General features: G+C 31.7%; 3 protein-coding genes across 5 annotated transcripts in view; 2 read left to right on the top strand and 1 right to left on the bottom strand.

The window, feature by feature from the left end:
* Window positions 1-1,486: 1,486 nt before the first annotated feature.
* Window positions 1,487-9,039, top strand: LOC149902219 (uncharacterized). 2 transcript variants are annotated; one of them, XM_090110354.1, is made up of 7 exons: window positions 1,487-1,570; window positions 3,217-3,325; window positions 4,301-4,427; window positions 6,102-6,245; window positions 6,835-8,355; window positions 8,431-8,622; window positions 8,848-9,039. In XM_090110354.1, the coding sequence occupies exons 2-7, from the start codon at window positions 3,218-3,220 to the stop codon at window positions 8,991-8,993; spliced, it is 2,238 nt and encodes a 745-aa protein (XP_089966480.1). In that variant the 5' UTR covers window positions 1,487-1,570; window position 3,217; the 3' UTR covers window positions 8,994-9,039. The 2 variants fall into 2 exon arrangements, with proteins under 2 accessions (XP_089966480.1, XP_089966481.1); XM_090110355.1 differs by lacking the exon at window positions 1,487-1,570 and adding an exon at window positions 2,972-3,103.
* Window positions 9,040-9,181: 142 nt separating this feature from the next.
* LOC149902218 (monocarboxylate transporter 9-like) lies at window positions 9,182-20,158 on the top strand. 2 transcript variants are annotated; one of them, XM_090110510.1, is made up of 7 exons: window positions 9,182-9,428; window positions 10,960-11,333; window positions 11,530-11,800; window positions 11,892-12,230; window positions 12,316-12,903; window positions 19,305-19,496; window positions 19,740-20,158. In XM_090110510.1, exons 2-7 carry the CDS (start codon window positions 11,259-11,261, stop codon window positions 19,880-19,882), a joined length of 1,608 nt encoding a protein of 535 aa, XP_089966636.1. In that variant the 5' UTR covers window positions 9,182-9,428; window positions 10,960-11,258; the 3' UTR covers window positions 19,883-20,158. The 2 variants fall into 2 exon arrangements, with proteins under 2 accessions (XP_089966636.1, XP_089966637.1); XM_090110511.1 differs by having other exon boundaries at window positions 9,191-9,249.
* Window positions 19,871-20,927, bottom strand: part of LOC149902217 (uncharacterized) — a 20,622-nt gene continuing 19,565 nt past the window's right edge. Inside the window, exon 4 of the mRNA XM_090110509.1 lies at window positions 19,871-20,827. Coding sequence (XP_089966635.1) covers window positions 20,789-20,827 — 39 coding nt within the window. The 3' untranslated portion in view covers window positions 19,871-20,788. The remainder of the gene's footprint in view (window positions 20,828-20,927) is intronic.

Below are 20,927 nucleotides of genomic sequence, written 5' to 3'. Positions count from 1 at the left end.
TCAGATGTACTTAAAAACTACATTTAATAGCTAAAATGAGACTTTTACACCCATGTCTGCACGATGCAGACCGGAGTTAAAGAATGAATTTATACAGTTTAATAATTATAAAGACGTAAGCTTGGATGCTATAAGGGAAATCGCATCCACATTCTATTCCCGTGCGAACGGCGTATTCAGCAGTTTTGTATGAAGGCAGGGCCATAACTAGTGTTTAATTTGTGTGTAAGTGTTGTAACTTTATATTGTTAATTCAATATGGCTCCAGTGTTAAAACATGGTCGAGGCAAGCCTTTGACTTCTCAAACTAAAGAATTAAACTTTAAATGTCGTTTCTTTTTCAGGTTAGTAAATTTTTCATTTTAGTAACATTGTTAATGTAAAAGTTATATGTATGTTAAATGTGCAAATATTAAAATAAAGTCTCATCTTTTTCAGAGGAGAAACACATATAGTTTAATTTAAAATCCCTTATATATACAGGGTTACTTGTAAAACACCGGCAACCTCGCAGGACAAGATAGCTAACATCATAAGTAACAACATTTCGACTTTTGATAATTTGTTAGATTTTATTTTCATACAAAAATAAATATTCATTTAATTTTCCGTCTGAATATTATAAACTCTACGCCTCCCAAAAATTACGTAAACAAAAAGCGAACGAGAGGGGGAAGGGGGCGTCGCGTCGTCCATCCGATAATTAATAGAACATAGACTTACAAATGTAAGGAGAGTACAATAAAAGTTTAAAAAATCATTTAAAAATAATTTATTGCGTTATGCCAAAAGTCGTAGAACAATTAATGTTGTTATTTATGATGTTAGCTATCTTGTCCTGCGAGGTTGCTGGTGTTTTACAAGTAACCCTGTATAAAATAAAAACTAAAAATAAAATGTTGTTTTATTTTATTTGCTGACCATACACTACTACAAACGCAAAAATTTCTCCAAGCTAATTTACCTGTAGGTACCTAATGCCTACGTATACATTTAGGGCCGATTTTTCAATGATTATGGTTAAAACCAAGGTTAAAACTTATCCGCCCAATAAAGTATTATACGATAATATTAAAATGTCACGTAAACTGTCAAATACGGGCAATTAGAATACGTAAATGTTAATGGCAGTTTTATACATTATTCGACGAATAAGTTTTAACCAAGGATTGAAAAATCAGCCCATAAAGTTACAATTAAGCTAGCTAGGTAGCCTACTAATTGTAAAGCGAAATTTCGATCTCATTCTGGTAATATAGAATGGATAGTTAGATTTGTATTGCTAATAAAGTACCGTAAGGACATGGTTTATAGACGACAATTAAAATAATTCAAACAATAAAATATCAGATAAGTCGGTACTTGTTTAATTGATGCAATACGTAGCTAATCTACCTAGAATTGTAAACCTTAAGTCTCCATAAGATTCCATGGCAATCAGTAGATGAATAACCGTACGAGTACTAGTGTATTGTGTAGGTAGTTCTTTTTAATAATAATTGATATAATATATGAGAGCTATTGTGAAAAATTAAACAGTTTTTTTCTTTGTGAATATAATATGAGTCAGGTGAGTCTTATCAAAGCGGAGATTACAGTTGCAGTGCACGCATTAATTTCTATACCTATTATTTATTGAATCTATACCTACCTATTATTTAAATTTTTGAGAATTACAGATATTTCCTCACACCAATGCAATGATATTTTTTATCTTTTTATTTAAGAAATTTAGCTGTTACCAGCAGCTGTTATAAGTAATAACATGGTAATAACTAATAAGAAAACATCTCCAGAAAAAATCATAAGAATCGTTTTCGCGTTATGATAGACAAGAAAACCCACTTTCTTATAAAAGCACATATTTCTAGTATGTATAGTACATATTAAATTATCAGTGGTAGTGGTAAATTCGCATGAATTTTCTCTCAGATGACGAAAAACGAATATAATAATTATGTTTATTTCATTTCACAATGCATTTTAGTTATATGTATAAATCACATATGAAAGAAATTCTAAGAAAGAAATCGTCATATGATTTTCTCGTGAATACTCATTAGTCACCGTTTTAATGAGCGTTATACATTTTTTGTATATATAATTGTAAATTGACATTGTTATTCATCATTATTTATATTATATTGTTCACAAGAGGAAAATATAGACGCCAATATGTACCTACCTACTAATTGAAGACATGTCTAGTAATAAAATACTATACATTCATGTACAACAAAGGATTAGTTATTGAGACATCACGTCGCCACAATTATAATGGGTAGACTAGTTTCGATAAGCTGATAGTAACTATAGTCTGTAGACGATAAACAGTAGTTTAACATTGTATAATTACTACTATGTATATTATATGCCGATTGCCGTACGACATAGGTATGCCTTACTCTTAGTTGGCTGATTGCACTGATTGTATGGTCCCAATATGGTCCATGTCCAAGTTACGACTACGAACGGCATTTAACAGTACATAAACTTACACTTTAAAGTTTAAATTATACATTTGTCTGCTGAAAAATAGATGATTCTCTATCCAATATGGTCCATGTCCAAGTTACGACTACGAAACGAAAACGGGACTACTAACTTTGGATGTTTAACTTACCTTTGTTACTTGTGTTTGACATTTATCTTTTTAAAAACATACGAAGTACATACGTTAATTTAATTAAGATATCATCTATTGTCTATGTTTCACTTCTTAGAAACGCATTCTACTTAGACAGTTGGATATCGTTTAGGCAAACGATGCTCGTGTATATTTATGTTGTTGATTAGTTTTTTAAGAGTAAAGTTGTAAATGACAATTAAGTTTTTAATTATAAAACAAATAGCTATTGAGCCCATATCTGCAAGCTTATCTTGAAATGGGCGCAGTAGTTATCAATGTGCTATAAAACTAATGATATGTTTATATGATAAATTCCAAGATGCATGGACGGACGCGTGGGCAGATAACACCAATTTCATACAAATATTGCTTTTGAACTGAAGACTACACTTCAATTCGAATAACGACTCTATTTATTCCTCAAAAGCGTTAGACAGTTTAGATAAGAAGCGAATTGATTTAATTACGGCTCGTGTAACTATAAATTACCACTCAAATTTGTCACTCACTAAATGACTGATGTGACTCTCCGATATTATATTATTTAAAAAAGATATACAAATTTGTGACTGTGGAATTAATTTCAGGATGACTAAGTCGAAACCGATCAAATCGAAGGTTTTAAAGGAAGGCGAATTCGTGCCTCCTGATGGAGGATGGGGATGGATGATCATATTTGCAGCAGGATTTTCTAATGTAAGTAAGTCCTTTTATTATTGATGGGATCATAAATTCTTTGCTTACGTCGAAATGCTACTATTACTAATGCATGTATGTGAATGTGATATAAGTAAACTCTTTAAAAACTATCTAAAAATTGTTGTTCTGCCCTATTACCCGCATTTTTGTGTTTTCTCGCCATAAGAACCTTCCTTGCGCCTAAACAAAAACAAAAAAATTACCGAAAATATAGAGCCGTTCTGTCAGTTTACGCTGAACAACACATTTTGATTGATTTTTTATTATAAAGGTAACTATGTAGGTACATAATATTATTTTTTAGCACGGTTTACCAAACTTTTTACATTTGGAAAATTTGAGTACCTATGTGTTCATGCTTTAAGTGCATCTTAAATTTTGTTAACCGCTTTTGTTTGCGGTGAAATCATACTTACATAACAAATTAATTATTTAGTATTTTTAAAATATACCACAATCACTCTCTATTTTAACTCTGTGACGAGACCAATATAATAAATGCTCTCAAGCGAATCACGTCTAAAGACGACCTTAAAAGTAAGAAAGTGTAATTTCACCAATTTTCGGGTTCCCACATTGGTTAAATTACACTTTCAATCAAACATTTATAAAATTACTAATACCTATCGGTACCTTGGACAAAAGTTTCGTATTTGTGTCAATAAAAAGGACGTAAAGGAATCGAAGTGTCCGGTGTCAATAAGTAGCGCACCAAATTGTCCTTCTTCAATTGGCAATCCAACCACGATATGCCATAAAGGTTACCACGATATATTGGGAAAAGAATTGGTTGCTTTTGCATTATTGCAATGTTAAAATTAATACAACACATTGGGCAGAGGTCGCTTACAATCACGTTTACGACTGCTCTTTGCCCTCACTGACATACAAATTTTAAGACCAAAGTTTGTCTATCACGAGCAATAAAACCAAGAATCCAAAATGTTTAATAAACATACTAATTCTCCACAGCTATCTGCGTTACCGATTCTCCAACAATTCGGGCTATTGTTTCGGGACAAATTCGCTCGTCTCGGCATCACCAGCTCTCAGACGACGACCATCATCAACATGAATTCCGCTCTGACGTCTTGCGTCGGTGCGTGACGCGTATTGGATGGTAACTTTATGCACAATAACGGCACATTTAACTTACGCACTAACTGACAATATGGTTAAATGTTTCTTCTGTGAAATAAAATGATTACCATTATTATGAAGAATAAGTAAAATTAAGGTTTCCTTCTTGTTCAAATTACATTCTTTAAAACAAATAGCATTCTGCCCATGGCTTCGCCCGCTTTGTCTAAAACTTAATAAGAAAATTATATGTATCTATTTAAACCTTTCTCGAGAACCACTCCATCTAATAAGAAAACCGCATCAAAATACGATGTGTAATTTTAAAGAATAAAGCTTGAAACGGAAAATCCTAAACGATCTGCAGTTTCAGATGTCCCAGAAACAGAAACTTATGTAAAAAATAAGAATAAACAAAATGTCCTTGATCCTATTATTGAATGCATTTTAATTTTAATAATGCACATTTGACGTACCTAATCACAAAACTGATAACCGAATGTATATGATCACTCATTTCAATTACATATTTATAAGTTTATCAGTATATAAGTATATCAGTAGGTATATAAGTATATGCCATGTTAATACCCAATATCAGGCGTTATATACCTACTATTCAAACGGAGTTTATGATAATACATATTGTATTATGCAAATAATCCCAAGGTTTATTCAAATTTCAAAAACTAAGAACTGCGTTTTGTTTTGATTGGTAAATAATAAAATAGATAAAGAATAGTAGATACAGGTTTCCCAAAAAGTAGTGATGAATGGAAGCTGGGAGGTAGAGGACCTAGAGGGCTATCCGAATCACCCCCCTGTATGTTATGCGATTTTTCGTATTTTCGGAGTTATGACATTTTTTTCAATTTTTCATCCATCGCTGAGTACGATGAGATTTTTATTTATGGTGACGTGAATTATTGCGCTAGATGCTTGATATTTTTTTGTGTGCTTAGCTGAAAGATAGGCCAATTCAGTATGGTAACATTTACTATCGTTAGATCTTCGAATGGAATAAAAAAAATAATTAAATGCCAAGAAAGATAAAATTACCCAGTATGTTCACAACTTCAAGGGCCCATAAAAAAATAAAATCACATAAAAAAAGTTTTCCGTTTGGCTTTTATAAACTTGCTCTATCTATCAGGTAGCTACCCTAAAAATTTCATTTTATTATTCAGGAGGCTGCAATCGAAAAATTGAAATCTAAATGTGGTAAGTGCAAAAATTTCATTAACTAAATCAAGCATCTAGCGCAATAATTCACGTCACCATGAGTGAAAATATCATCGTACTCAGCGATAGATGAAAAATTGAAAAAAATGTCATATTAAACTCCGAAAATACGAAAAATCGCATAACATACATGGGGGTGATTCGAATAGCCCTTTGGGTCCTCTATCTCCCAGCTTCCGTTCATCACTACTTTTTGGGACACCCTGTATAGAATAAGAAAAGTGCTTCTAGAAAAAGTTAAATTTAACAAATAAATGTTTGATTTTGAGTTCGATTAGATTTTTTATGCTTTTTCTTGAAGACAATAACACGCCTATCTTCAATATTTGGATGCAGATTAACCTGTTTAAATAACTACATGACTTATACACGAAGAAGACACGTATTAATATCACGCATAGAGGTAATCTCTTCTGCGAGGTTTGTCTTATTTTGTTATTTATTTTTTCAGGGTTAGCAAACGGTCCTGTTTTCAAAACATTCAGCTATCGGCAAGTGTCACTTACTGGAGCAATTGTAGTGTTCATAGCTCTATTGTTGACGACATTTTCTTACAACTTCACCACTTATCTTATCAGCTTTTCAATACTATACGGTAAGAGCCTATTATTTATTTATATTAATTACTAGCTGGGCCTCGCAGTTTCTCCCGCGCACCTGACTGAGTTTTTCCTTTTAATCCTAATGTTGAAATATCGGTATAAAAAATAGCGTAAGTTACTCCTAACAACAGCTATCTGTCAGTGAAAGTCCCATCAAAATCGGTCCAGCTGTTCCTGAGATTAGCCGGAACTAACAGACAGACAGACAAACTTTTAGTATATGTGCAGTGTATACATTCATATGCATTTAATAAAAATCGCTTATTTCAATACTAAAAGCAGGCGCTCCAATTTTATTATTTACAACTATAATATTTTTAAAAAATAATTTTTTCTCATTGAATCACTCTCTGAATAATAAATTAAGACTATTCGACGATAATTCGTCCATTAATCACTGTCTATAATAATTGTATATTGTGTAACATATTATCATCATAAGATATGAAACATTGCTCGCAATGTACATATATCCTTTAAAATGTGATACTAACAAAAATTAAGTTCACAGGCAGTTTCTCGATTTTGTTGCAAAATCAAGTACTAACACTAATATTTTTCAAATTTATTTCGCATTTCCAGGTGCTGGCTATGGTATAAGCAGCTCTGCCAATGCACTAGCCCTTAATACTTATTGGAAAAATCGACGAAGATTAGCGACCGGCCTGTCATGGACTACAACTGGGCTTGGGCCGATGTTATGGCCTCATATTATCACAGCACTATTTGCCTGTTTCGGCGAAACAGGCGCTGTACTTATTTTAGCCGGATTTGCCTTACACGCTGTGGCTGGAGCTCTTTTATTACAACCTGTGGAATGGCACGCTAAACCACCAAACAATAATGACGAAGAAAGACTTCTGTCCTCAGATCAACCCACTACGCAATTAATAAACGAAAAGAAGAGCGATGAAAGTGGATATTTCAGCCAAGTGTCGAAGATAAAAAATCTCAGTGTATTCTCTAGCCAATACCTTTATAATGAAGATGATCCCGTAAATACTGGATACGAAATCACAGATCCTGGGGTACCTATGATGTTGCGAGCGAATGATGGATATTTCAGTCAATCCCGCCAATCAAGAAGCAGATTATCATCAAGGGAAACTTCTGCTAAAACATCGCGATTAAATTCTAAAAAACCATCAATGTCCAATTTACTAGAAAACAGATCTAGAAAATCTTCAACACTTTATTTGAATGAATCTAAAAAAAACTCTTCTGCTAATTTAGGTGTCTTAGCACAAGAACGTGAGCCCAAAGTTATTGTCAAACAAAAACGTAAAACATCTATAACATTAGAAACACAAATTCCTGAGTCTGAAATAGAAGATTGTCCGTCTTTAAAGGCTCCTCAAGATCTTAAAGCTGAAGAAAAAGCAGTTGTTGAAAAAATTGATCCGCAAAAAGCGAAATACATCGCTGATCGCGCTGAAAAACATATGGCGGGTGCGAAAAGCCTGAAATCATTTAAAATGGATGGACAGTACGGTGAAAACTATCAAAAGAATAACCACAGTAATATTTCATTTAAAAATCAAGAAGAATCCGAGGAAAAAAAATATTTACGGGATAATCACAGTAATCAGTCAAATAAATCAAAGAATAGAAGGAAGTCTAATAACTTCAATTACGAAAGCGAAGTTTTGAAACAAGCATCTTTGAAACTTGAACAATACCTAAAAGAAACTGAAGATGAAAATGAAGCTGAACAATCAAAGCTTATCACTAATAATAATGAAACCAATGGAACAATTCTTGAAGAGGAACAGGAAAACGAAGAGGACCCTTTAGAAAACCTAACATTTTGTGAAAAAGTTGCAATGTTCTTTGATTTAGACCTTTTAAAAGATTTCACATTCATCAATCTAATGCTTGGAATAACCTTAGCAAATTTTAACGAATTAAATTTTTCAATTCTCACTCCATTTATTTTAGGAGATTACGGAATGACAAAATCGCAAATAGCGTTCTTCATGTCACTTCTGGCTGGAGTTGATATTTGTGTTCGCTTCTGCATACCTTTTGTTGCTGGCAAAATCGGTTGGGACAATAATTCGTTTTTCTTATTTGGGGTTATGTCAATGGCCATGGGAAGAGTCGGTAAACATTTTGTTTTTATTTATAAATTTCACAACAATATTCGATATTTAGGTAATAATGATATTTATATTTCAGTGTTAGCATATTGTCAAGATTATACCGTAGTACTTCTGGTGGCCGTTATGATTGGTTTCGGAAAGGGATTACGAACAGTTTTTATGGCCCTTGTTATCCCCACTCATGTTCCGCTCCATAAGCTGCCAGGCGCTACCGGAATACAACTTTTGACGGCTGGAATGGTTTACCTTAGTTTGGGCCCCGTTGTTGGTAAGAATTAAAAGGCGTATGAAGTATGAACTATTTTCCGATACAACATTTATTATTTTCATTTGCTTTATGCATTTCGGCTATTCGTCCACTCGACAACACTTATTTAAGCAATACAATAAAGATACAGTTAAATAAGACACATGAATATGTGTAATTTTGTATGTTTTTGTACAGGCACCAATTAAATTTAAAATGAACATTTATACAGTGGCTTACTTTCAGGTTGGATCAAAGACAACACGACGACTGCAGTGACATTGCATTGTTTGAACATTTTCACTTGGCTCACAGCCATCTCGTGGGGCTTGGAAAAATATTACATCATGCGAAAGCAGAATGCGATCGATGCAGAAGCTGTCAAATCATGATATAAAATATTAGTTACTGTATTAGTTTCAATAAAAATAGTTTTTTACGATCTTTATTCGTTTTCATTGTTCGGGATTTTATGTAAATGCTATAAGTGAATAATGCCGAATACGACCTATTAACCAATAATGCTGATTAGTGTGGCCAGTGATGGTATGGAGGTCATCTTGCTGCCAGTATCATTTTAACACTCGTGACATGTGTTGTGATAACAAATCCTCTTATATCCGATCGTTATAGTATTTGTTTGTACACGTTAGTTTGTTGTACTTTAAATGAGTTTGCGTCTATTCATTTTCAATATGAGTTGCTGTGCTAAAAAACATTTGTTTTAGCGAACCGAAATTCGTTCTGTCTTTTACATAGTTATTTATGTTTATTATGACTTATTGTTTACTAAGTTGTGAGTAGGTAACTAACAAAGTTATTTTGAGGTTTGTGTAATCTTTTAGACGTTGTTGTACAAAAATCACTACATACCTATGTTCAATTTGGAAATTGTCTTCTGGGAATGATTAACTAACTTGAATTTCTAATATTAGTGTTCAAATTATTTAAGGAATAATTTACAAGTAACCTTCATATTATTAATAACATTCTACCCGATGCCCATTTCAAATCTATGTCGTCATATAGATAGCTTACTTGTAATCATTTTAAAGATATAAACTTAATCCCATTCGTGACCATTAATTTATCGATAAGAAATGAAAATGCTATAATGCGTATATAATAGATAAGTAATTTTTACCAATTCCAACGTTGCTAACCTCGTATTGATGATTATCATGCTTTGGTTGAGTCAGACAGAAATTAAAATTCGGTTTCAATATACATAAAAAGTCGGTCATTCATAATGTTTTTTGAGGCATGGTCAAGGTGTAAACTATACTCAAGTAAAATATATAAGTAGCTAAGAGATTTGTCTTGAGCCCTATTTATTTGCTTATTTACTTTATAATACATCTTTGACTTACCGTACAATTAGCGACAAATGAAAATTAATAATTTCACAATAGCAAAGACTAGCTAGTAGTGTGGTAGTAGGTACTATGGTATGATATTAACAAGCTCAATCACATCGACCTAGGAAGCCTTGGATACATAGTAAGATAAATACTAAATACTATTGTAAGTAATTGATGGACAGGATGAAGTAGTTACGATGAACTCGTCATAAGGAAAGTGCTATTAAAAACCAGTAACTCTTACAAAAACTCTGGTATTTACGTCAATAAACTCTATTTATATATAAATACATATATAAATTGTTCAGTAATTAAACAACAATGCGTTTTATCACATAGCGATTTTATGTAAATATCTTGATAATTGTTAACATTTGTTCTTTTGTTCATTTCGAAATGGTCATTGACACCGCGATTCAATGATAAAATATCTTCGTCTCTTTGAGCTCTACATGTTAGACTGGAACTCTATCACGGTTATCGATTAGAAAACGAGTATTTTTTCAGTTTGTTTAAAGATAACTTAAAGAAATGTTATACAATTACTATTTTAAACCGAATACAAAATATCATTCTATTAAATTGCACTGCATGAAATATCTCATATTACTTACCTAACCTAACCACAAGATTAACCCTAAAATAGACATCGAAATACGATATTGTATAGATGTTAATAATAAATGGAGAAATACTAGTAACTATTTTTTTGAAATTGTAATTAAGCTAGAGTCTAGAGACACCAAATCGATATAAGTAATAGTTTAATAATATAGCAATCGTTTAAATTAGATGCAAATGGCAGGTTTCAATGTTTATCTTTCATTTGTTTAGCATAAAGAGGATCAACTAATAATTACTATAAATAAATTAAAGTATTTATAATAGAAACAGAAAGAATTGCCAAGAAATTTGTTCCAACATAACCTCATATCTAACTAGGCGTAAACATCTGTTTTGGCTATAAATAATCAAAACTTAATTCGATAAACATTAGGTAAATAAGTCTGTAGGCCAATAAAACTTCAGTGTTGATAATAAACGACATTAAAGTCAGACCGATAACAAGTGTCGGAATGTCTACTTTTGTACGTGTTACTCGCCACCGTTCCTCCATTCATGCGGGTACTGCTCCTGTGCTATTTAGGACATTAAAGTCAATAAACTGTTAAGTGGATTATCTCGTGCGCAGATGACCCGGTAGTGCACTCGAATAGTGATAATGGCTTCTAACTGCACAAATAGTTAAGTTACCGTTGATTGAGAAATGTGAATATTGCATCAATTTATCTTACAATGGCTCGACCTAATAAAGTGCCACCTGACGGAGGTTATGGCTGGGTGGTCACTTTTGCATACGCCCTTAACAATGTAAGTAATAGTTTTAATTAAATTTTTATTTTGTCAATTATTCTTTTTTTAATTAAGTATACAATTAGTTAATTAATAAATTGATAAGCAACGTAAATCAAAGTAGAAAAAAATCAGTACTGAGAAAAACTTTTCCTGCTAAGAACATCTTAATATAATAATCAATATAAATATAAATTAACTAACGTAATTCCAGGTGGTCGTTTTACCCCTAATAGCAGGGTTCGGCCTTATATTTCAAGAAGCATTTGCGGACACTGGTATGTCCGCTACACAAGGGACACTTATAATTATATTCAATCATGGCAACGGGATGCTCCTGTCGTTCTTTGGTGGCCCTGTTTTACGCCGATTTGGATACAGAAAAGTAGCAGTGGCTGGCGCCATTTTTGTATCTGTCGGTTTGATGCTGACCGCGGTATCAACCAACTTTTGGCTATTCTTCATCTCCTACAGTATTATTAATTGTGCGTACATTTATTCTGTAAACAAATATACACTAATTAATTTCATCTACTTAAGAGAATTACCTATAAATATGATGGTCATTTTTTACAGCCATGGGAGTTGCAGCAGTTATGGCAGCGTTTTCTTTAGCTATAAATTCATTCTTTAGACAGAAAAGAGGGCGTGCTATAGGGGTTGGGATGTCTATCACTGGACTTGGTGCTATTTATACACCATTAGTAATGAGTGTACTTATGTATGCCTATGGCTGGAGATATGCAGTTCTCATTTTGGGTGCAATTTGTCTGCATTCTCTCCTAGCCGCGTGTCTACTCAGGCCAGCAAAATGGTACTTAATAGATCCTCCTCAATCTGAAGAAGAGGAACCCCTAAATAAAGAGTCTGCTGTTGAACTGATAAACGGCAGCATTACAGCCTCCAAAGAAATTGGTAAGATCGGTTTAAAACTAAAGATGCTGAATAATTTTTGTTTTCATTATCATTATAACATTTCTTATTTGTTTTTTTTCTTCAGGAATACATTCCTTACCACATCTTGAGCAACAAAATGAAAATGGAGATTTACCATCGAAAAGTATGTCGATGCATGCTCTAACCAATGGCAATAGTTTTCATGATAGAAATGCAGTATCGCATCCAGATATTAGGAAGAATTCTCCTGAGCCACCTTTGGCGGAGTCAAAGTACAAATGGTGGGAATCTCAAGAAATCAATTTGGGAAGCTCGATCAATATATTTCGAGAAACCGAAATTGTGAAAGAAAAGGAAGTTACAAACGAATTAAACAAAGAAAATAAGACACACTTCAAAAAGTTTGTCGACTTTTTTGATTTAACGTTACTCAGTGATCCAATATTTGTGAATATACTAATAGGACTATCGTTTGCATCTTGCGTAGAAACAAACTTTTCACTTTTGTTTCCTATAATACTCAAAGACATGCTTCAATTTGAAACATCCGAAATTGCACAGATCATGGCTATCATTGGATTTTCGGATACACTCTTTAGACTGTTATCCCCTTTTATCGGGGAGTGGTGTAATAAGCCCCCAAGAATTATGTACATGGTTAGTTTACTAGTCATCATCTTTACAAGGACAAGTAAGTATTTTTTTCTTTGATTTATATAGTTAATTCATTTCAAATTGCTCACTAAAATGTATTTTTATAACTCATCAAAATTTAAGTTATTAATAGTTCTAGGAAGGATTAATGTATATGTTATCTAAATTAGTAGTGGGTTACGTCGTGTTAACCATTAACTTTGATTTATGGATTCGGATTCAATAAATAATCACTATAGTTAAGCGCGTCACGCACGGTGAAGATACTATAATATTTTATCTTAAGATACTGTAACAATTTATATTACAGTATCTTAAGGTATCCGGTATCAGCGTTCTGACCATCATTTTTCTTTTTGTCATTGCGTACTAAGACCCCTGTAGAACCGCCATCCTGTTACAAAAGACCCGAAAGGAGACAATTTTTTTTGTTAGGAGAATAGGCCCACCTAAATTTCTTAGCGTATATTAATGAAATGTGTGTTAATTTGTTCCTTGAAGTCCCCAGATTAAAGTGGTGACATTACTTTTACATGATTTAACCGGAATCTTTAGAAATACGTGTGCAAACATTCACCTCATTACTACATAAAAACTAACTGATAATGAGCGATTTGTCTTGTGTGACCCATCCGAATCATTGGGTACAATATATTTAAATAAATGAATAAATTAATATTAGAAAACATCATATACATTGTCACGATTCCAAGCTCGGAAATCGGACACAACGAAGGTACCGCAAATACAGAGACCCGATTTGGTTATAAATATGTAGTATAGAAAATAGATATAAGTGGGGTACCTCAAGTTACTGGACCTGGATTTTAGCGATTGGGAAAACTGATTCAATATGAAATTATTAGTTAAGTAGGTAGGTATTTAGGTACGTGATATTTTATGACTAGGAGTAGGTACATAATATTAGGATAGGTATCCATTTGCACAGCTATTCTATTATTCATGTTCAATTGTAATATTAAACGCTCTTAAGTTGTAGCAATTTCATTTTAAAATAGGTAAAAAAAACATTGTTTACATTCATTGCAAACATTGACGCAGGGGGCTACGACAGGAGGAATCTGACATATTCCATCAAAGCGAGCTCCGTCACGCTGGAACCCGCTTTAAAAAAAACCTTACTTTTTTCAGCCTATTTTACCTACAAACGATGCTAACTGCATCTACAGACGCTCCGATTTGGTTGGTGCCAACCATCCGACCACGACCAAATCGGAAAGTGTAGAGAGCGGTCGGTCCGACATAATTATTATTAATATTGGTTTGACGTGGTCGGATGCGCCGGCGGTACCGACCAAACCAACTTCCTATCCGATCCAACCAAATTGGAACGTCTGGAAGCTTTGTTCCGACCAAATCGGCTCATTCCATAGAGTAATATAGGTAATTGGCTCATTCACATTCGCAACGCCGCCGGTGTAGGACGTCAACATGAACGCCGAGGGAGTTACGGTCACCGAACGTGACATATTAATAAAATTGCTGGAACTATATAAAGACTTTCCCTGTTTGTGGGACTTAAGTAAAAAAGATTACGCAAATAGAGATGCCAGAAATCAAGCGTATTTTATTATGTTAGAAGTATTAAAAAAAATTGACAGTGCGGCTACATTAAAAACCTTAAAAAATAAGTTGTAAGAGCCGCATATGACTGTAATTTTCTCTATTTCTATAGTAGAATTTAGCCCATTCTCTTCGTACTATGGTCAACTGACATATTACTCTATGGTCAACTGACAGCTGGAAGGCCAACCGTCGGACAATCTGTAGCAATGTTGGAATGGTTGCCTTGTCGGTTCCGATATGGTTGGCACCAACCAAATCGGAGCGTCTGTAGATGCTTTAATAAATGTAGTATAGGTCAATTTTTTGTAGTCTTATTAGTTACTTAGAAAACATCATTGATATCGTTCGAAGTAAAAAATATAAATAATAGCGTGTTGATTAGTTTTGGAATGGGTTCCAAATTGATTGTAGTTTATTGTAGTGGCAAGAAAATTCTTTATTTGCGTTGTTTTATCTCAAATTATTGCAAGAAGGTCACAATAACAAGATTTTAAAAAATAAATAACACTTGTTCAAAAACTACAAACGATGCCAATAAATGTAGTATAGGTCAATTTTTTGTAGTCTTATTAGTTACTTAGAAAACATCATTGATATCGTTCGAAGTAAAAAATATAAATAATAGCGTGTTGATTAGTTTTGGAATGGGTTCCAAATTGATTGTAGTTTATTGTAGTGGCAAGAAAAATTTTTATTTGCGTTGTTTCATCTCAAATTATTGCAAGAAGGTCAGAATAACGAGATTTTAAAAAATAAATAACACTTGTTCAAAAACTACAAACAATGTAGTTGATTGTAGCTAAACTCATATGTTTGTAGTGGCTGCTGAACCCCTGTAAGGAATAAAAAACAAAAAATTTAGTGTTCAATAAGTTAATATATTCAAAACAATTATGAGCCTTGGATTTCGTGTCGTTTGTAGTTTTAGAAAAAAAATATTCATGCTCATACATACATCTTCGCACACGTGCGTGTTTGTGTATGCATGTGGGAGTTTCGTAATTTAGTGTACATTAAATTGCACATGATATATGTTAAAAAAAAAAGAGTTGGATATCTTTAATGTTCAGTAGTTTGCTGTTCAATGTTACAAAGTCACTTAATAATCCGAAACTGCTGAGACGACAAAAGTAATTAAAATGAAATAGTGGATAGATTCCATCCGAAACGAAAAAAAACTCAAAATAGTGCAATATAAAAAATTGGAATAAATATTGTCATTTATCGTTTATTGTAGTACTGGTAAAATAATTTATCCTCTAAAATAACTTCAAGAAAAATCAGATAAAACTAGCCAAATTGTAGTGGTATAATAAAATGACACTGGCATAAAAACTACAAACGATATGAACAATTGTCACAGTACCTTTATATTTGTATGTCTTGCTTATTACTGATTATAAGTGCGAATGAATAAATCTACTTAGTGTTTGATAGAGTGATACATTTTAAGACGTTAGAAAATAGAAAAGGAAATCGTTCGTAGTTTCACAGTTTGTCTTCTGACAGCATACCTTTATAAGTATATGGACATTACCGATTAAATATAAGCGTGCGTAAACAAGTTTACAGTTACTATAGTGCCTACAGTAAATGTAGCATCGATAATACCTCAAAATATAAATTCAAAATCGTTGGACTTACAAGTATGTGCTGTTTTTCGTATTAAAAAATAATGACAGCCAACTATACACGGACTTTCGTAAGTATTGAAAACTTGAGCTGCAAATGAGTTGAATTTTTAATTATAATTTCTGAAAGTGTACTACTATTTGTTATTTTTTTATAATTTCAACTAATAATAAAATCGTTTGTAGTTTTTGAACAAGTGTTATTTATTTTTTAAAATCTCGTTATTGTGACCTTCTTGCAATAATTTGAGATAAAACAACGCAAATAAAGAATTTTATTGCCTCTACAATAAACTACAATCAATTTGGAACCCATTCCAAAACTAATCAACACGCTATTATTTATATTTTTTACTTCGAACGATATCAATGATGTTTTCTAAGTAACTAATAAGACTACAAAAATTGACCTATACTACATTTATTGGCATCGTTTGTAGTTTTTGAACAAGTGTTATTTATTTTTTAAAATCTTGTTATTGTGACCTTCTTGCAATAATTTGAGATAAAACAACGCAAATAAAGAATTTTCTTGCCACTACAATAAACTACAATCAATTTGGAACCCATTCCAAAACTAATCAACACGCTATTATTTATATTTTTTACTTCGAACGATATCAATGATGTTTTCTAAGTAACTAATAAGACTACAAAAAATTGACCTATACTACATTTATTGGCATCGTTTGTAGTTTTTGAACAAGTGTTATTTATTTTTTAAAATCTTGTTATTGTGACCTTCTTGCAATAATTTGAGATGAAACAACGCAAATAAAAATTTTTCTTGCCACTACAATAAACTACAATCAATTTGGAACCCATTCCAAAACTAATCAACACGCTATTATTTATATTTTTTACTTCGAACGATATCAATGATGTTTTCTAAGTAGGTAACTAATAAGACTACAAAAAATTGACCTATACTACATTTATTGGCATCGTTTGTAGTTTTTGAACAAGTGTTATTTATTTTTTAAAATCTTGTTATTGTGACCTTCTTGCAATAATTTGAGATAAAACAACGCAAATAAAGAATTTTCTTGCCACTACAATAAACTACAATCAATTTGGAACCCATTCCAAAACTAATCAACACGCTATTATTTATATTTTTTACTTCGATCGATATCAATGATGTTTTCTAAGTAACTAATAAGACTACAAAAAATTGACCTATACTACATTTATTGGTATCGTTTGTAGTTTTTGAACAAGTGTTATTTATTTTTTAAAATCTTGTTATTGTGACCTTCTTGCAATAATTTGAGATAAAACAACGCAAATAAAGAATTTTCTTGCCACTACAATAAACTACAATCAATTTGGAACCCATTCCAAAACTAATCAACACGCTATTATTTATATTTTTTACTTCGAACGATATCAATGATGTTTTCTAAGTAACTAATAAGACTACAAAAAATTGACCTATACTACATTTATTGGCATCGTTTGTAGTTTTTGAACAAGTGTTATTTATTTTTTAAAATCTTGTTATTGTGACCTTCTTGCAATAATTTGAGATAAAACAACGCAAATAAAGAATTTTCTTGCCACTACAATAAACTACAATCAATTTGGAATCCATTCCAAAACTAATCAACACGCTATTATTTATATTTTTTACTTCGAACGATATCAATGATGTTTTCTAAGTAACTAATAAGACTACAAAAAATTGACCTATACTACATTTATTAGCATCGTTTGTAGGTAAAATAGGCTGAAAAAAAGTAAGGTTTTTTTTAAAGCGGGTTCCAGCGTGACGGAGCTATCAAAGCGGCCAATAGATATAACGTTTCGTTACACGGATTTTTTTAGCTGAGTAGAAAAAAATTGTTTTATTTGATAAATGACAGGATTTAAAATCGCTATCAATCTTAATCTTCCATATAAATAAGAATAAAAACAGTTTCTAAAGTGGTTTATTGAAGGCAATTTTTTTCGCTTTTTGGTTTTATTTTCATTCTATCGATAAAAAATTAAAAACGTTTCGTTCAAGTTTTTTTTAATGTTGGCCATTGTTCTTGGTTTGTTGACAGCACTACAGCAGGGATGATATCAAAATAAGGCTTTTTAATTCGATTTCATGATTCCGGTTTCGTTTATAAAACAACGAAGCTTCAAAATTCATAATATAATTTTATATTTTTACACGTTTTTTTTTATTACTATACGTTACCGAGTCTTGGTGGGCCCACAAAAAATAGTCTCCTTTACGCAATGACAAAAAGAAAAATGATGGTCAGAACGCTGATACCGGGTACCTTAAGATACTGTAATTTAAAATATTACAGTATCTTAAGATAAAATATTATAGTATCTTCACCGTGTGTGACGCGCTTAAATGTTTAGTTCGATTATCGAAACTTAGGGATTATCACTAAAATAAACGATGAATAAAATGTCAGATAGTAAATAGTGTCCTCAACCAAATCTCGGCCATAGATTAAGTGCATCTCGAGCACACTCGATCATAATATTATATTATTGACTCAGTAAATCATAATAAGTTTATATAAATATAAAAGTAAACACTTATTGTCCTCAAACAGATCAGACGAAGGATCTCTACATTCATATAATAGAAAATAATTACCCCCTTATCATAATATTTTAAAACTGCGTTCTAAGATCAACATTATATACAAACATTTGATTTATTTTATTTAATAAAACATATGAAAACTAACAGTGGCTGTATAAATACAGAAGTTGTAATTATGGAAGATTTCACGTTAGGTAATAATATAATAATAGTTAAAATAAATGAAGGTCGAGCAATAGAATGTGATAAGATAAAATAATATCACAAGAAAAGTAATTAGTTATCATGCATTAATGCATGAGAATATATTACACAACTATTAATTCATTAGATTATTTAAAAATACGAAAAGTAAAACATGAAATTTGCTTTGATTTTGTAACTGATACCAATAATTATATGGCGAGTTAATATTTTTTCATTTTCGTAAAAAAATACCTATCATTTGAATTTGACTTATTTCCGAATGAAAAAAAGATCTACTATTTAACTTTAATAAGATGTATTACGATAAAGTGTAGTATAATTATTGATTTGTATTTACTGAGATTAATTATTACATTTGTGTATTTATGTCTACATGTCCTTATTACGTCCTCTTGACAACGAACCACGACCTAATAAGATAAATTGTAAATCATAACAAACTATATATATATGTTTCAGTAATGCTGTTTACAAATTCCTTTATTGGAATGGTCCTAGTTGCTCTGGCAATCGGAATCACCAAAGGAGTGAGAACAGTCTACATGAACATCATCATACCAAGCTATGTGCCATTAGAACGGTTGCCATTCGCATCTGGTATTCAAATGTTCTTTAACGGCATTGTTATAATTACTATTGGATCCTTTTTAGGTGAGTTCTATTCTTGTTGTCAAAATACCGCTATGCATGGTGTGAATATTTATCAGAAAATAATATCTCTCTACATAGAGCAAAAGCGATTCCAGTGCACAAATCAATATTTTGAAATAGGTATATTCATAAAATGCAAGCGTATATAGTATAGATGTTATTGTGACTTGATAAAGTCTGCAGATTACTCAATATTTAATTTTTTTCATAACAAATTAAAGAGACGAATAATTTTCTTTTCAGGTCGAATACGTGATGCTTCAGGTTCATATAGAGCACCAATCGTTGTTCTCAATTTTGTTACGTTCCTGACGGTTATTCTCTGGTGCGCCGAATTTTTATACTTCAGAATGAAAAGTAATAAAACAGGGCAATCAAATGAATGAGCAACTTGCTTTCGTATAATTATTATGATATAAATTTACAAGTCTCTGTATATATTTAAATTAATGTACAAACATATTGATAAGTCATTCACAAAAATATTATACGTAGGTAATATTTATTTTATCACTTAATACTTATTGTAATATAAGTCTCTACAACTTAATATTAAATTGTACTAGGTAATTATTTACAAAAGTTATTATGTACAAAGTTGTGACCAATATTAATGTAAGTAAATAAAATTAGTTATAGAAATAATAAATTTTTATAAATAACTTCTTGTTTACAAATTTGATTCACGCACCAAATTGAACGTTATTCAATAATTGTAATTTGGTCTGCAATAAGGAATTTTCTCAGCACATATTTCCAAATGCAAATCATATTACTTATAACAATGGCTCTTATGAAAATCTTATAACAAACACACTTACATTCTCCAAGTCTACCTAACTACAAATCTTCACATGAAATGTTTGTTGTTATTTTACGTGAAAGGAGTACCTAAGCAATTATTATTATCTGGACTTATAATCAATTCAAATATATACAAAAAATATATATTTGAATTAATTTTAATCTACAGACCGTGTAAATTTTAATCTTTTAGGAAATATTTCCTTTAACAAGACATATTAGTATTACATAAATACACTACAATTATAGTGTAAAACATTTTATAAATAGGTACATTTAGTTTCTACATTAGACTACTTTGGACTTATATGACAATACAAGTTAAAAGGGCGCTTATCTATGGTAAAGCAGCACTTTAACTGCATAAAATCCACTTAGTCACTTCACAGTTTTAAAGTTATTTTATCACTTGAATATTATTTCCAAGCAATTAAAAATGTCACTATCACATATTAGTCTTCACTTTTAGGGAGTGAAATAAGTCCACATTAGCTTCGGGACTCTACATTTTTTGGTTCCTCTTCTTCCTGCAACAAGAAAAAATTGTAAAAAAATGTTTTATTTTAGTCATTAAACCCTCTCCACAGAGAATTGGATATAATACACTCCTAGAGCATTGTATTAAAA

This window comes from Colias eurytheme, chromosome 15 (assembly GCF_061535395.1).
Source record: "Colias eurytheme isolate Ceu_HAF_F1 chromosome 15, ilColEury1 Martin Lab GWU primary, whole genome shotgun sequence".
Classification (NCBI taxonomy): Eukaryota; Metazoa; Arthropoda; class Insecta; order Lepidoptera; family Pieridae; genus Colias; species Colias eurytheme.
The sequence above is the reverse complement of the archived record's forward strand: the minus strand, read 5'-3'. Positions and strand labels throughout refer to the sequence as shown.

Coding starts and splice junctions, on each gene's coding strand:
- LOC149902218 (XM_090110510.1), top strand. CDS start 11,259: ATGGCTCGACCTAATAAAGTGCCACCTGACGGAGGTTATGGCTGGGTG. Junction 11,334..11,529: donor TTGCATACGCCCTTAACAAT/GTAAGTAATAGT, acceptor ACGTAATTCCAG/GTGGTCGTTTTACCCCTAAT. Junction 11,801..11,891: donor CTCCTACAGTATTATTAATT/GTGCGTACATTT, acceptor CATTTTTTACAG/CCATGGGAGTTGCAGCAGTT.
- LOC149902219 (XM_090110354.1), top strand. CDS start 3,218: ATGACTAAGTCGAAACCGATCAAATCGAAGGTTTTAAAGGAAGGCGAA. Junction 8,356..8,430: donor AATGGCCATGGGAAGAGTCG/GTAAACATTTTG, acceptor TTTATATTTCAG/TGTTAGCATATTGTCAAGAT. Junction 8,623..8,847: donor TAGTTTGGGCCCCGTTGTTG/GTAAGAATTAAA, acceptor GCTTACTTTCAG/GTTGGATCAAAGACAACACG.